This window comes from Chaetura pelagica, unplaced genomic scaffold (genome assembly GCF_000747805.2).
Source record: "Chaetura pelagica isolate M959 unplaced genomic scaffold, ChaPel_1.0 scaffold346, whole genome shotgun sequence".
Taxonomy (NCBI): domain Eukaryota; kingdom Metazoa; phylum Chordata; class Aves; order Apodiformes; family Apodidae; genus Chaetura; species Chaetura pelagica.
In genome coordinates this window covers 2,344,587-2,361,844 of record NW_009953797.1, presented here as the reverse complement: position 1 = coordinate 2,361,844, position 17,258 = coordinate 2,344,587, and the positions used below count along the sequence as shown (strand labels likewise).

General features: G+C 38.1%; 1 protein-coding gene across 1 annotated transcript in view; it reads right to left on the bottom strand.

The window, feature by feature from the left end:
- LOC104391781 (LIM domain-binding protein 3-like) overlaps positions 1-17,258 on the bottom strand; it is a 75,376-nt gene that overhangs the window by 29,343 nt on the left and 28,775 nt on the right. The window contains exon 3 of the mRNA XM_010001119.1: positions 13,136-13,287. Coding sequence (XP_009999421.1) covers positions 13,136-13,287 — 152 coding nt within the window. The remainder of the gene's footprint in view (positions 1-13,135; positions 13,288-17,258) is intronic.

Below are 17,258 nucleotides of genomic sequence, written 5' to 3'. Positions count from 1 at the left end.
CAGGAATGAGTAACAAAACAAAACAAGCCCAACCAACCAACCAAAAATCCACACAACAACAAAAAAAAACCAGCAAAAAGGAGGAATCCTTATAAGAACTGGAAGATTTCCATAGAGAAGGTATGGAAACCATGCTACTTTGAAAGCTGAAAACAAAGATGATGCAATAGATGCCTACTTGACCACAAGCTTAAAGAAACAATGAAATTTGGCATTTTATTATCAATGGGTAATTAACCCATGAAATTCACTGATATAATGTGTTCCTGAAACAAGAGGCTAGAAAATTGCAAAAGGCACTAATGCTGATACTCATCGTTGGAATATATCACAATATACTCCCCTAAGACATAATTATCTGAGAAATATATACCTTCAAGTTCCAAAACCAAGAGATAATCATTAACTGCCTAGAATAAACTTTCCTTGGGAGAGTTAGTAACTGATTTTTCCTCAGAAATGAGTGCTGTACCCTTCTTCCAGTCATTTTAGCTTAAAAATGGAAACACTAAATCATATTAATGAGATATACACACTATCATGAAAGACAGCAAAAAAGACAAAGACAAAAAATCTGAGCATAACACAGTCGCTGAAAATTGATTGTGACAATTTATAAACAGACAAAGATTTAAAAGAAGATTCTGATTCTTCTTATATTATTGCAATTTCTGGGTACATCCAGTTATTTCAGTGAAGTTATATGGAGGGACGAGGGCATACTCAAGACTACAACTGGCAAAAACACACTAAGTCTCCCCTCTGCTCTGTTCTCTGATAATGAATTTTAGTGCCTAAGCTGCTCAGCATTGTTTAAGTTGTCACCTACGTATGTATCACAAATAACCACATACTGCATGCCTGATGCATAACTGGTAAATATTTATATTGCAGCAAAGGAATTTATTTACCAGACTACTCCATCACTTCTGTTGCTTATTCTGTGTTTGTTTTCTTCTCACTCATAACGTGACCACAGAAGATGATGTTAAAAAGCTGTATTCCTTCCACATTACTTATTAGCTACATCTGTCATGCACAGTCCCATCCAACTGAGATTTTTATTTCACACTGGCTCCAAGGTTTCAAGATGTTGCGTTAACATAACTATGTTCTGGATGTTTCTAGCTTTGATATTTAAAAAGATAATTGTGAGACTTGCTATATTTAGCAGATGCTTGCACCAGTGAAAAGGGCAGAAGAGCTGAAGTCAGTTTGAGGAATTAAAGTGTATGCACTTACAGCATCAAGTGAGTATTTACATATGAGTCATATTACATATGAGTCAGGGAATAACATCTGCAAGTTCAGGACTTCTTTTTTCATCCCTCTTTTGCTAGATTAATAAAATCCTGCAACAACAAAAGTTTGCTTTTCAAGATATGATGGTGCTGTTGCAAACGTGTGTCTAGTTTTACATTTTAATCCATTGATTGCAAAATTATTTTATTCCAGACACTCAGGGAGTGTAGTTGTTTGGTAGGGCTACGAGGAAAATGAAAGTCCAAATTTCACCATGATTTGACATTGAAACTTTTCATCAATGTTGTTTTTCTCAAGCAATTAATTTCATTTTGACTTCTAGACATTTCTTTCTATATTTTCAAAGTTAAAAATGGAAACAAAAACCTAATTTCAACAGTAAAACTCAGAACAGTTTTAACGATGACCCAAGCATATAATTCAGGTGTTTTTAAAATGATCTTCCTTTCCACAGACAAACCATCCCTCTCCTCCAATACTGGTTCTGTTTCTTAAGGAAGTTCAGAAACATGGATGTAGCTTTGAAAGCAGTTCAATTTTGATAGCACTGCTGATATGGCTACCAAATTTTCTACTTGTTCCCACCTACCTAAATATATCTTTAATTGAAGAGCACTTGACTTCAACCCTGGTATCTTTGCACTCACAACAAAGGTTCATTAGGAGTCAACTGCATTATAAGGAGCTGCCTACCTAAGGAGGGGCTGCAGAAGTGTTCTGGAATGCTCTGTCAGTTTAACCTGTGTCCTCAGGGGAGCATAAGACTGTACTTGCAGAGAGGTGACATGATCTAACAGATAATACTCATTTTCATCTTCATATGGGTTTTTTATATTTTGTTTCTTCACTAGTCAGTGCCTATCTTTTCTCTTTCTAATTCTCAGGACAGCTAAAATAAACAGTCCTTTTCTTACTGTAAGCTTTTGCTTACATGTGAGAACTTACTTTAACATTTTTTAACATCTTAATAATTGTGTCTTAAGAAATCAACCCCTAGAACATAAAAAAGTCAAGTGCACAGAAAGGTAGTAAACCAGATTAGATTAGGGTTACAAATGCTTAGAAAACTTCTTACATACTTCACTTATCTAATTAAAATGGAGTAATTCTGGAGTGGAGTGGGTGACCACAGAGCAGGATGCAAAACAACAAAGCATATGGAATTTGGGTTTAGGTTATACATTTGTTTTAATGCAATTATATTCCTGAGAATTCAGCAGCAGTAGGGAGAGGTAGAGGGGAGAGAAATAAAAGGGACAGACTAAATACTACTTGTGGTTATCAGTTTGAGGTGTCCATTTAATAAGTGCTAAGATCAGTAATATGTCAATTGAATCTTCATCTAAACCATTAATCAAGTAGCCAAACAAAAGCTCCTTTGTGTTTCTAAGTCTCGCACAGAAAAATCTCGAGTCTAGTGTTTGGTTTAATTCCCTAAGCTTTGCCTGGGACATCAGCAAACAGTCTTAGTTACTCCAATGGGAATCACAAAGACAGAACATTTCACAGTGTTCAACATATAACTTTGCCAACTTTGGGCTATCATGAGACCTACTTTCCCCCCCTCAGGATTACCATCTGTGCCTGCAATAAAACAGAAAAGTATTTCCCTCAGCAGTTTTGCTCTCTATATATCAATAGTGAATGCAAATATTAGCATTTGGCTGCATAACTTGTTACTTATTTCCCTGGCTTGTGCTGCACTCAGATTGCAAGACAGACAGTTATGCTTTCGAGACCTAATGTTCATACCTGCAGCAATATATGGACAAAAACTTCTTAAGTATAAATGGCACCAGCCAAAGTGAAGCTGCTACCAAAAATCAAACACGTACATATAAAAAAAACTACTAACGAAAATTTGTTGGGAAGTACGTAATACCCATTTTTCCTTAGAAGGGATCTAAGTCAGAGGCAGCTACAAACATTGTGGGATAGAAAGGGAAAAGAAAAGGAAAGAAGCCTTGGAGAATTGTATCAAAGGAAGGAAAGGAAGGGAAGTGGAGAGAGTATGCATGAAACTGAGGTTTTTTAAAAGGAGTATGTAAAAAAAGTGTTCGGAGAAGCAAATTCTATTTTCCTGGTCTCTATCTGAACTTTCTACTCTGTGGCATCTGCACAGGGCCTGTTGCATCTTCTTTACTCTTCCCCTCCTTCCTGCTATGCAAAATCCCTCCTTTTTTGAGCTGCCCCACATTCTGCCCTCCAGCCTCCTCCCTCCTGAATGGAGCATCTGACTATTGATGCCTCCACCTCCTCTTTGTTCACTTGGTACCAACCCTAGAATTCCTCCATCCCAGCAGTTCCTATGGACAAAGAGGCAGACTCTGCCAGTATTCCTGCAGCTCTGCTCTGTGTGACAGTTCTCCAAATACTAGGTATGGATGTTGAGGACATGCCTGCCACTCACCCAACACACATAGCAAGCTCTACACTTAACCTCCATGAAGCATGGACACCTTTTTTTTCAGGCAGGTTATTTTTCTTTCTTTCCTCTCCTTACTGTCTTCACACCATTTTTAAACCATTTCCAAATCTTTCCTCTCCTTATCATTACTGAAAATTCAAGTAACCAATAAAGAAATGTGGGTTCACCCACAGGAAATTTCATCCAGTTAAAGAACTTTCTTAAGCTGTCATGGATTGAATTTGCATGTAGAGGTGTATTGCCATCAACACGGTTGAAAAAATAACATACATTTAGAACAAATTAATAACTTTGTCTCTAACTACTAATAAGTGAATCATAAGGATTTGGAAACGAGCTTGCTTTAATACTGAATGACCAAATAGATCACTCAGCTACACAGGGATTTACTGTGGCTCACAAAATGTTGTTGACATCACTATATTATCATTCCAATCTCTAAGTCACTTTAAGTTTAGATATGATATTTTACTATTCATCCATGGATTATAATAATTATGCTACTTACCTGAACTTTTAATGTTAATTCAACCTAAATTCACATTTGGCTTCAGATTTCATTACAGGAGTTTTGCCCAGCTTTTTTAGTTATCTGTACTAACTAATTTGAATAGTGTAGGATTCATAGTAAAATACAGTTTAACTGGGCTGAAATAGGAATCTGCTGGAAGGAATATGTGGATTCTTTGTACATTCTGCTTTTCATGTACATGTTTTCTATGGTTATTGCTGATCAGATTAAAGCTCCTCTCACAGATTGCTTTAAAATCACAGCAGAAACATTAGGATGAATAGAAGAGTACTTTCAGCACAGTGCAGGCAAACCAACAGTACTTAAAATACTCAGAAATACAAAATCAGGTACTGCTTATAACTAGGAAGCCACTATTCTCACCTCAATAGAAAATTTGCTAAATGCAGGATGTAGATTGCCTAGCTATTGAGAATGGTGCTACAGAATCAAAAGCAAGAGGCTGAAATACAACCAAACTTATGAGAGGGGGACCAAACCTTAATGGTATATAACTTTCACCTATAGTCTCTCTTGAAATGCCTAATTTATCATTAATAATTTCATTATATTAATTATTTATAGTTACTCAGATGTGAAAAAGAAATCTATGTAAGGTAAACATTTATAATAATAAAACAATTCGTCAGTTTAATAAGAGCAGAAAAAAATTGTTATGAAAATATCAAATAGTAGAGAGCAAAGAATCTATTATTAATAATAAATAGCAGAAAATAAACTGATTAAGTCTTGTATGTAGCCTAACATATCCCAGTCTTGAGATGTGACTCAACTCTCCCCAGCAAACATAAAAAGCAACAATTCTGAAGAACCAAGCATCAAAATATTTATGTAAGTTCTTTAGCTGAAAAATATCTGAAATGAAGCACAGTGACTTCCCTTGCTTAATCTCCCCCTGCCATGCACTCCGTGTACCCGAGACTTAGACAAATACACCCAAGTATCATCAGGCTCTGTTGCAGTCCTGCATCTCCTGGCTGCCTAACAGCTTCCATAAGGGTCAAAGTCATTCAGGTACACGTTTCAGAGCAGCACTGGGGACTGCTTCAGTGATTCGCAGAAGAAAAAAACAAAGTTTTATAACTGCCTTCTGTTGACACAGAGGAATTCAAGTGTTCTCCAAAGCCAAACAGATTTCTAATACTACGACAGAATTAAGTCTATTTTTCCTATTGCCACTACACATCTCCTATAAGCAAAAGCCTAACTCACAATATTTTGAGCATCCAGACCACAAATTACTTTCCTTAGTTTCCTGAGGCTGTTGATGAAGCATATTTACTTAGCTGATTTTCCTGTAATTCCTCTTACCTGGATTGCATACCACATGGCTGTTAGATCATTTCTAATCGACATAATGGGAGAGAAAAATTAGTGAACATGGATAATTAGATCTTAACTACAGTCTGCCTCATTTAGGCATATTCACATTGTTCTGCTTCCAAACCAAGATCCTTCAATGAGCTTTCCACTGTATCTGAGAGACTTTGACTGGATCCATGTCTTAATGCTGCTAAGTCAAAAAAGTGAGCCATGACTTGCCAAAATAATTTGTTTCCTGTTGAGGCACTCAAGCACTGTTTGAAGTTGTCATTACTGTCATGCAAGAACACGACAGGGCAGCCTGTACCCAAGTGCTGTGACAGACACCAGCCAGGGAGAGCACAGACAAAGAGGTGCCTGAAAGCCAAAGGCAAAACTGACCTTGGTGTATCTCTGTTCTTGCTGAAAAAAACAATGGGGACATCAATGATTATGATTTTTTGAAATAAAGATTGAGGCCTGACAGCTTTGACTGTGGCTGGTGGGCAAGAAACACCACAGTAGAAAGGATCCAAAGGAAGATGAACCTCACGTGCACAAATAACACATTACGAGATTGATCTATTAAGCCTTATTTTACCTGATTGAACAACTCCTCATTCTACTTCTTAAAAATACTATATCCATTCCAATTAGCTTCAAGTGTGTAATTTCCATTTGTCCATGCTTAAGGTAATGAGGATTAATCAATGAGAAAAGGTCCAAGCCCCAATACATTGTGACCTTTTTGTCTACTGTAACATTTTGGATAATGTATCTGCTTCCTCATCGCAGAATGCAACCAATGACTATTTGTCGGAAAGATTACAACTCTCGTATGCATTTATGAAGTTGTGCCAGCCCACTGACTCTGGTTACATGTGCCTCCAATATCCATCTTGACCTTTCCATGGTGAGTGCAATGTAACACGTAAAAGGATTCACATGGATTATCTTTAGCTCAACCAGAGAATATTTCTCAGACAAATAAAACAAACAATTTTAACTTCAACTCTATGCTGGTATTGGGAGCTAAAAAAAAAATAAAAATGATGTGCACTCTGAGAACAGTTCTAATCCCTAGGTAGCATCTTATTGCAGTGAAAACTCCATTGCCCTTTAAAGCTTTGGCATACATCCAGTTTCCAGGCTCTCTTCTAAAACTTAACAAGGACGCTTTATGCAGTGAGTGTAAATAGCAGTCCACTCAAACTGCTCATTTAAGTAATATATTTATATTTATTGCAGTGACTGGCATTGGCATTTTGTTTCATTTTCCATGGAAAAAGCTGGTAACTTATTCTAACAGTGTTAAATATTACTACCCAAAGACAATAACTCCCAGCCCTGCCCAAAAGCTAGGCTGACATCTAGTAACAAATCCCACTGTTCTCTCATATCTGTGGAGAGACAACTGGGCATTGCAATGGTATTTGTCTCTATTTCACAAGCAGTGAGGGAGAAGCACCTCCCTCAGACACAGTACCACATGGTAACATCCTTAATCCACTAGTAGGATATGTCTTTTTAAAACTTTGAGTACATGGTATCATCAGAAGTTTGGGGAGGAAACCTTGGACATTGAAGGCAGAGGGCTCTCAGAAGTTCTGAGTCCTGTGTACGAGCAAAATACACTCACTGGTATCACATGGCACACCTACCATCAGCGTTCCTCTCCCTTTTCTACTAATGTGCTTAAAATTTTGAATTTATGCGCATTCTGATTCACAGAATCATCCCTGGGGAACACCTCTGGTTACAGGCCTCCAACTTGACCCTGCTCCATGGATCACAACCCTCGGAGTTCTGTTGCACAGCCAGCTCTCAATCCACCTCACTGCCTACTGCTCTAGGCCACGTTTCCTGAATTTCCTAATGAGGATGTTACAGGAGACAATGGCAAAAGAGCCTTACTGAAGTCAAGGTAGGTAACTTCCACTGCTCTTGCCTCATCTAAGCAGACAGTTACAACATTGTAGAATGCAATCAGATTGGTCAAGCATAATTTCCCTTTGGTCAATCCCTGCTGACTTCTTTTGCTTTCACTTGTTTTGTGATGACGTGCAGGTTTTCCAACACCTTAATGGGAGCAGAGGTCAAACTAACCAGTCTGTATTTCCCCGGGAAAGCTGCATCAGAAAGTTGTCACACTCTGCAGGAACCTCCTGGATGGTGCATGCCTGGCTGTGTTGCCCTTCTACCAAATATCGGGGGGGGGGTGTTGAAGTTCTTCAAGAGAGCCAGGGCCTGTGATCATGAGACTACTTTCAACTGCCTGTTAAAGGCCTCATCAACCTCCTCATCCTGATCAAGACGCCTGTAGTAAACACCCACAACAGTGTCCTCCATGTCAGTCTGCCCCTCAGTTCTCACCACCTTCTTCCTTCTCTGCTAGGCAGAGCTAAATATATTCCAGGTGCTCTTTCACATAAAGAGCCATTCCACCACATCACTTTAATGACCTGTCTTCCTAAACAGCAAAGCAAGTATGCAGTTGTTTGACTACTCTGCTTTTCTTATCTTTCCACAGGTAGGTTTTGTAATACCTCTCCTCAGCACAGGCACATGCTGTTGCATGCAGTCTAAGGTGCTCCCTGAGGGACTTGTGGAGGGCCCCAATACAGACTGTCCAGATGGCTGCAGATCTCAGTACTTGGTCCAGTTCAGATCATAATTATTCCAGTGAACATCACATGGAATATCTAACATTGTACGAGGTTTGAATTTATTTCTTTCTGATATTTAGCCAGTATTTTCTTAATTTAACCTTTAAATCCGACTGAGAATCACATTGGCATATGTCAACATAATCTCTGTACAACTCAAGGGAATGGATCAAAGGGCAAGGCATAGTTTCTTAATTTTTTTCTTTTTATACTCCTAATTTTTTTAAAGTGTCATCTAATTTCAGGCTATATTTCTATAGCAATATGAACATATTTGTACTTTAAAATATCATAAGAGTCCATAATTTCTGGTGAAACATGCAAATGGCATGTTTTGTCAACACTTCAGGCTGAGTTGTTAAATACTGTGTTCTGATAGGAGGCTGGCATTCATATCCTTAGTCCAGTCTGACATGGGCACAACCATCTCACTTCTGCATCCAGGAATTCAGAGATCCTTACTGGAGCCTTGTTGTGGTCCTTATTCCCTAAACTTTTAAGTGCTGCTAGGCTAGCTATTGAGTCCCAGGTGGAACTCCTAAGTGTAAACATGTTGCTGCAGCCTCATCCAAGGACAAATAATTTGGTATTGGGCATTTAGCTTCCATAGTTTTGAGAGTGCAGTCTGAAAGGGAGGAAACAACCAGCAAAAATGTAGTCAACCCAAGAAAGGATTGTAGGAGACATTCACAATGCTGAACACCAGCAAATTATCACTAGCATTAGTGGGGGTTTTTTTGTTGTTGTTTTTTTAAAGTCACATTTCTACTGGCTCAGATTCTACTTCTAGTATGTAAGCATCCCTAAACAAAACCATCATTAGTCTGATGAATGTAATGGAATCATTCAAAGAAGGGGAAAAATCCCACATCTTTATTTAAATTTTCTGTTAGTTTTACTAATCTCCTCCTACAGTGCTTTTAGGAAATGTTTCTACAGAATAGTCTGAGTACCACTATTTCAGACTGTGCTTTCATCAATATTGTTTATATAGTTTTATTTTTCTCTTAAACTGGGATAGATACCCTCTTCTAACTTTTCTGAGCATAAACGCAGCCTAAGTCTGGTTCCAAATGAAAATGTGCCCATCAGCAGATCCAAAACATGCACAGAATTGGTTACAATTCACAGCTTCAGACAAAAGAAAGCAGCTTACAATAACCACACAATTTGCCTTGCTTGCAGTTTGCTGTCACCACATGCTTTATTTATAGAAGGCCTGAAATAAATACTGTAGGATCAGGCATCTTTTGGTGGTACACATAAAAGGAAAGCTACTAAATATTTACCATAATTCTCTCATAGCTGCAGCTCTGACACTTTCCCTTTCACTAGAGAAAAGGCTCATGAAAAGGACCAGGCAAAGGCAGTCGAGTATGACTCTCTGAAAGTGAATGGTACCATCAGTGGCATGGCCTGGGAGGGGAAGTTTGTGTCAACCCACCCCAGGCACAGAAAGTCTCCCCTGCTCCCCTTCAGCAGCACAGGGTGACACCAAGGCCAGAGTCTTAGTGTCACAGGAATGCTTGTGCCAGCAAGACGAGATGCACTCATGTTACAGCACTTTCCAAAACTAAGCCAGTACATTTGGTGAATCCTTTCCAAAGAGGCTGATCAGATTCCTTGAGTTAAGATCAAATGAATGTTGTGGATGTTCTAGTGAAACATGTTGAAAAATAATACTGCACTCTTGTGCACTGAATTTACTATGAATTTAAAAAAGAAACCCATTTGTATTAAATACAAACAGACTTTGAATGCATTTCATTTTTGAATACTGTAAGACAATAAGTTGATGGCTTAGTATCTGTGGGACAGCCAGCCAGTTCAGATGAACTTTGACTAGCCCAAAATTAAAATGCCTGGGGGCAGCTGTGAAGCTCAAGTAACTGATTAGAAACTGATACTGAAAAATGACTGAGAACTAAACTCCACAGAGTCAAAAAAAGTAAAGCAATGTCTTTTTCCACCACAGCCACAGGTCATTATAGAGTATGATCATAGCCTTCCATAGCATTGTCTACAAGAACGAGCACCAATCCCCCCTCAGTACACACAGAGAAACATAGGTTTCTAAGGAAGGAGCTACATCTATATCAATATCTAACTTTTTTGAGTATCAGCCTGTTTGCCTGAACACTATAATGACTCATGGAGTTCTATCAGGCAATAGTGCTCTGTGCCAAAGGAATTTATCTTCTGCTTCTCTCACTGCTTCTCTCTTTTCTTCAGCAAAAGAAATTTCACTTCCTAGATGTATTCTTTTGTCTTCTAAAATGAAGGGAACAGAGCTGGTCTGGAGGGTCCCATCTTTCCATACCACTGGATCACAGGCGTCTCTCCAGGAATGGTACAAATAGTTCAGATCCCTGCCAGCTGCCTGTCTACATCCTTTAATTTCCTAAAAGCAGAAGATGGAGGCACACTGCAGACTCTGGAGAACTAGGCAGCCAGACACTGAAGATAAGCAGTCAGAAAGCACAGTGTTTCACTCAAGCCAGTATCAAGAGAAGCCCTGGCTGCCTCATAAAACCTCTGGCATAGCAGATCAACATCCAAATTTTTTGGTTTCATGTGAAAACATAGCATGGTTGAGGTGGTAAGAACAAATTTAACTGGGAGTTTAGGGAAGGAAGATCTCAGAAAAAAAACACCTTGACATCCACAAATTCCTGAACCCATAATGGGATATCTAAATGGCTAGAACATGGAAATTTCCACTCAGGCCAGCATGACACACTAAGCACTCACTGAAGAGCTATGTTGGTGTCCCTTGAACAGTGCAGATTGATGCTACTTTAAGAAAAAGTAAGTTTGTTCAGCAAGAGAAGTGCAGATTCTCATTGTTTAGGCAGGCAAGTACAAATGTACATTCTTAGTGCTTCCCTTCTACTACATTTGATGGCTTGCAATTTGGTGTCCTGCACAGGTGCTGACATCATGTACAGCTTTTCCTGACAGCCAAATAAACGATAACCAGATCTGCACCCTGAAAAAGAAACCCCACAGGGAACTTAAGTGTGATAATAAAAGTGAGTAGCAGCAAATACTGTCTACACGGTCAGGTTATAAAAAATGCTCCTGAAATCTTCATGGCCAGGATCAATAAAAGGAAAAGTCATCACTCTTGAATGCCAAGAGCCATTACAAAAATAAAAAGTCTTCTGTTTCAAAGCTTTTTCACATTCCACTGCTTCTTCCATAGCCTTATAGACTAGACAAGCAAGTTGACTTCTACTTCCAGTGCTGCTCCAGCAAACTAAGTTACAGCATTCCATGACCTTGAGACAAAGTCTGTAGAGCCACATGACTACTTCACATAAATGTCCAGGAGGATTAAAATTTAGGTCTTAAGTTTTCCCATTACAACAGCCCATTTCTTAATGCACATATATGCCTTTTCCATTTGAATGGATTTCCAATGTTTGCAAACTTTTATGCAAATTAGATAACTGAGTGTACCCATCTCTGCAATTTTTATGGAAACTAGCTTTGTGTTTTCACAGTTGTAGAACACTCCAGTTTCATTGCTGCAAGCCATGCCCAAAAAAGTAAAAATTATCTCTTAGCACAGTCATTTTCCCAGTAACCAAGTCCCAGGAGATTTTGTCTTTCTTCTGGTTTGTTTTTAGGTGGTTGAAAATTACTGTTATTAGTGACTGCTCCTGCTAACTACTCTTCTCACCTCTACAATCTTTGTAAAAGTATTGTTGTTGGAAAAAAGTATATTTCACTGGAAATTTTTGAAAGGTGACTAAACTGCCACAATCATTTTGTTCTTAGGTAAATTAACACATTTGTTTCTAGGAAAACAGGTTTTTCAAGGTGAGATTAATCTAACTTCCTGAACGTTGTGGATATGCCTTTTGTCAAGACATTGGGATACAGGATCTTTAATAGGGTTCTATCAGTTGGCTGAGATTACACGCTGACAGGTTTTAGTTTGTATATCTAAATCTATTATCTATGCAAGTGTATTTCTGCCTGTGGAGCACTCGATTATTGCTTACTTTGTTTGTCCATTATCCACATAAGTTGATTATCTGAATCACATACCATTGTTTTTCAAGACAGATAAAGAAAAAGAAATTATAGATAGAGCTAGAAAGCAATCATGATACTTGCACTAGAATTACATAGACAAAGAATAATGTATACCACTATACATTATAGCTTCAGCAGTCTGAAAATATTTTAAGAAAAGCTAAGAATTGCTTCAGTCATTAAGCAATAAATAAACTGTCCTGGATGCTGCAAAAAACCTTCTTTCTTGCAATGATGCGGCCACTAGAGTTGCTGGTGTTGTAATTTAGAGGTCAGCAAGCACAAAAGCACAGCAATTACTCACATGAAATATCCCTGCCAGCACTTGCTCAAAATGACTTTTTGAAGTGACTAGCCTCTATGACTTCCTTTCCTGCACTCAGGCTACATCTTTCGTATTCTGTCAGATGCAGAGAAGCTACTTTCAAGCTCAGAGGTGCCAGACCATTAACTCAAATTCTCAGCCTGCTGTGATTATCCACCCTGGGAATGACAGGTTCCTCTCATACACTCACGACACTCATTACGATGGTCACTTCTAGAACAGTCATTCATAAACTGACCAAATGAAACTGTTGTCCACATGAGAATAACCAAAAGAAACATCACTGTCTGATTATTTTTTTTTTTTTAACAGAACCCTGCATACAGGGTTATACCTGTATTCAATGGGCTAAATTCAACACAGATACATTCACACAGCATTCCAACTACACTGATTTCTGTAAGAATCCATGTTGATTTCTACAGGAATAGGAGCAGGTTTTGGCTATCTCATATCTGTGCGAGAAATGATTCAAATAAATCTGACATGCAAAGACAAAACACTTATAGCAGTTAGTCACAGGTTTTCATAGGATGCCCTCAGGAATGCAAAGACTTTAACTTAGATCAACATACTTCTGAAGGGTGAGGCTCAAGTTGTGGGTGGCTGACTTGATCTTGTTCTGGGCCTCTAAATGGGTCATGCTGTCAGCGTTGACTCCGTCAATGGCTACCACAAGGTCCCCTTGGCTCATCTGTGACTGTGCTGCCTTGCTGCCAGGGGTGATCTGTGTGGGAAAATAAAGGAAAAAAGTCTTACCAAGATAAGTCATTCTGAGCACAAAGAAGACGGGTGTTCTGCTGTACAGATGAAACAAAAAAAGTTATAGAAACTAAACAAAGTCAGAGTTAATTAATATTTCTACAAAGCTCCAGGACAATGTCTACTTGTCATTACTGTCATGTTGAGAGGTTAGGCCCAATGTAGTGTTTTACTTACCACATATTAGCTACTCCCAGGGGAATAATTACCATTATTTATATTTATATTGAAGTAGTATATAGAGACATTACTCAGAAGTGGAAAACTGATAAACCACTATCTGCTGCATGTTTTTATCATATTTTTCCTCCTAAAAGCCATTTTTCCCAGATTAATTCATTATATTGAGAGGATAGAAAATGAAAGTGTGTGAGGGGCCTTGGACATGCTTTGCTTCTTTTGTAATGAGCTTTATAGGAAATCATTCTGCTTAACTTTACTCACATCCAACTACAGCTCAATTACCAAGACAGATCACTACATAACTGAGATGATGACTGTTGAACCTGACCCTCTGAAAGACAGACAAACTTAAAAATCAAAAGCCACAGTGTTTCAACTACAAACTCAACTAGAGAGACAACAGTTATAAATTCTGATTGTTTGCTATGGCATCACTGTTTTTTAGCTCTAGGCACCTTGTGGACTGCATCTTCCCCAAATGGACACTACCCTGACCTCAATTTTACACAGCCCTCTCAGCTTGCATCTGGATGACATTGATACATTGCAACTACTTATGAAACTAGATTCGATTAGGGAATTCCAACTAAAATAGAGGAGCATTCATATACCATCAACCAGACAAATTTCAGTGAGCACAGAGTACTCCTGTGCTCTCAGTGCTCAGAACTTAAAAGGGTACAGACATAAGCTATAGGTCTTTGCTCTTATTTTTAGGTATACACTTCCTTACATTCCTCACTTCTAAAAAACCCCCAAGGATAATCTAAAATGCTACAACAAAGACTGTAGTCAACAACTCCGTTCTTCCAGAACAAGGAACATAAAATAAAGATGTGTCTGATTAAGAGCCAAAATTCCCCTGTGAATTCAGCCAAGCTGAAACTGTGAAGTTAAATTCCTAAGAAAACCAAAACCCAACACAAATCCAAACACTTCCTCATCAAGTATGAAGAGAAAACCCTTAAACTGCCTTTCCTAATACGACCTCAGAACACTTGAAAATATGTACATGTTCTAACCAAAAAAAGTTATTCCAAAACAATTCTCTAGACTACTTGTTTGTGGTCTTCCACTAGCAGAGACAAAGAAGAAAAAAAAATATTAAAAAATCTGAGCTGCCAGTTAAAGTGGCTCAGTACTGAGGCAGACAGTTGTAATTTGACAATTAAAGTTACCAATTAACTAGAACACAAGCTCTAGTATCAGGGTGCTAGAGCACAGCACCCTGAATACTTGAAGACTCCACTAAAAAATAGATTGCTTTGGAATTAGGTACTGCAAATAACATCCCAGATCTGATATGACTAGAAGACACAGGTTTCTATACCTTTCATTAGAGACAAAAGCAATAAGAGCAATAAGAGTTCTGTGTTTTCTGAGTGAAGGAAAGCCACAGATAACATTCTCATGCAAATTAGAGAGTTGACAAAAAATGGCAGTGCCATTCCCCAATGTATTTTTCTGATGTTAATGGATTAAGGGTAGGGGAAATACTTCATGGTAGTTTCAATGCACCCTCAGAGAAAGATCAGCAGAAACAAGAGATTTGTATTACAAGCATAGTTTTCCTAATCTGTTATACAAACATTAGCTCCTTCGCATTTCATGTACTTTCATTGTGTGAAGTATGCAGAGCCTAGAAGCCTAAACTATACAGATTATTTGCATATTTGTACTTGTGCAGCTACTCAAAGACCCTTCCCTGCCCAGTCCCTCAATATGTCAAGAAAAATCTGCAGTAGGATAAGAGGTCAGGAAAACATTTGAACAAAAGCCAAACTCAGATAAATCAGTCAGTAAGACTTGAATTAATCAAGCAGGATACTTCTCAGTGTTCCTCAATTTATTCTTTTTCTCTGTTAACATAAACTGTTAGCCAGTCAAGCAGACATCAAGGCTTGAGCCTTCTTGAAGAAGACTTGACACCACTTTACTTCCTCAGAAAAAATGCAAGTTCTTGGCAGAAAATGTTAACTGCAACGCTGATACTGCCAGTCTCCAGAGAAGGTGGTTGCAAATGCTGAGAACTCCCTGTTTGCTCATCAAGAACAATCATTAGTTTTTGAACATCAATCCAATTATAGAAAGTAAAATTTATGCCCTAATTTGGGAATTCTTACTTAACACATACACCTCTCCTTCCACTCCCCAGTGATGCTTCAAACAAAAGCCCAGAGAAACAGAGCTTCCACAGAAAAGAAAGAACTATAGATCTGGGACAAGCTTAAGATAGCTGTAACATATTGACTTCCCTCTCAGTTTCTCCAATTTCTGCTTTTTCAAGCTCCAAATGTAAATGTTATATCTTAAAATAGAAATACAGCAGGTAACTAAAACTGTTCAAGAATTAGTCAAAGTTGAGGATGGAGAAGATTGTTATACTGGTGACATGATTTTACACTTACTCTAGTAGGAAATTTTCTGCCTAACAGTTTTAGAAAATGCTACCCAAACTGATAAGTACATTCATCACAAGAATGTGTCAAACAAAAATGGTGGGTAACTTTGAATTTTGGATTGATATGAATTTCCATCTATGGTCATTGCAACACCCGTTCTGAAAAGAGCTACAGGAGAACCAGACTGGGAACTATAAGGAAGCAGTCTCAGTCATGGCTTACCAGCCTGGATTTCTTTATTTGAAAAGGAAAGGGATTTGTAGTCATCTCTTCAGCCAAGCATAACGGTAACAAATTCTGGACTGAATTCCATCATACAGTTCTACCTTTCCAATTTCCACTTCAGTGGCCATTGATGTCACACTAGCTCTAAAATTCAGCTTATCCTAGCTTCCCAGACAACGAGACTCTCAAGCATAAAAGACAGATCTAGTTTATTGTATCTGTAATTTAGAACCACCATATGTATCAGGAAAGAATTATTTCTTCCCCCAGTCTTCCCACCGGCTTAGAGCACACTATGTAGATTTTTTATTTGACTTGATTCTGTAGAGCATTATACAGAAAGCACTATTAAAGTCTGGATATATGATCTGTAGAAAATATTGAAAGTACAAAATTATAAAAAATATTGTAGTTATGAGCTAACAGGCTTCTCTGTGAGACTTTCAAGTGAACGCACAGCGTGCATTTGCAGCAGACATTGAGAACAGTCAGTAATTGTTGGAGACAAAATACCAGCATACAGATGGAGATATAGGGCAGCCAGATCTGAAGTGTCAAGGCACATTCAAGACTATCTTGTTCCCATTTTTAAAGATCCAGCAGAAAGGAATGGAACGCAGTGTTTATCTGTTGGTATTTTCCTTTGAAAATTCATCTCTGATCTACTAAAGATTTACTAAATATAATCACAAACAGAGAACGTCTCACTGTGTCTTTGATAAATCTTTAGGGATTATTTTCTATTTTAAAAGCTTTTTAAAAAATACTTAAAAATGAAGGGTAAATGTTAATTAATCCTTGGAATTAGACTGCAAATCCAGATCTACCTACACAGTTTAAGTTCTAGTTTACTCTCAGTTGGTCTTCTGTTAACAAAAGCAGAGAAATACAGTACTGTCTAGGCCAAACATGCATTTTTTAATTTGACCACCAATACTTTTTTCTTAAAAAAAATCTCTGGGCAAGGCTGAGACAGAAGTATCAAAAAAAGTATCTCTGCAGTAGCCTTAACTCACTTGCTCTGGATTACACCACAGCTTTCAGATGCTAGGTGTTGTAAAAGCCTTTATTTAAGGCTTCACCAGAGATTCAAGGTATAACTCTGTCAGTTGATCTACAAAATGCA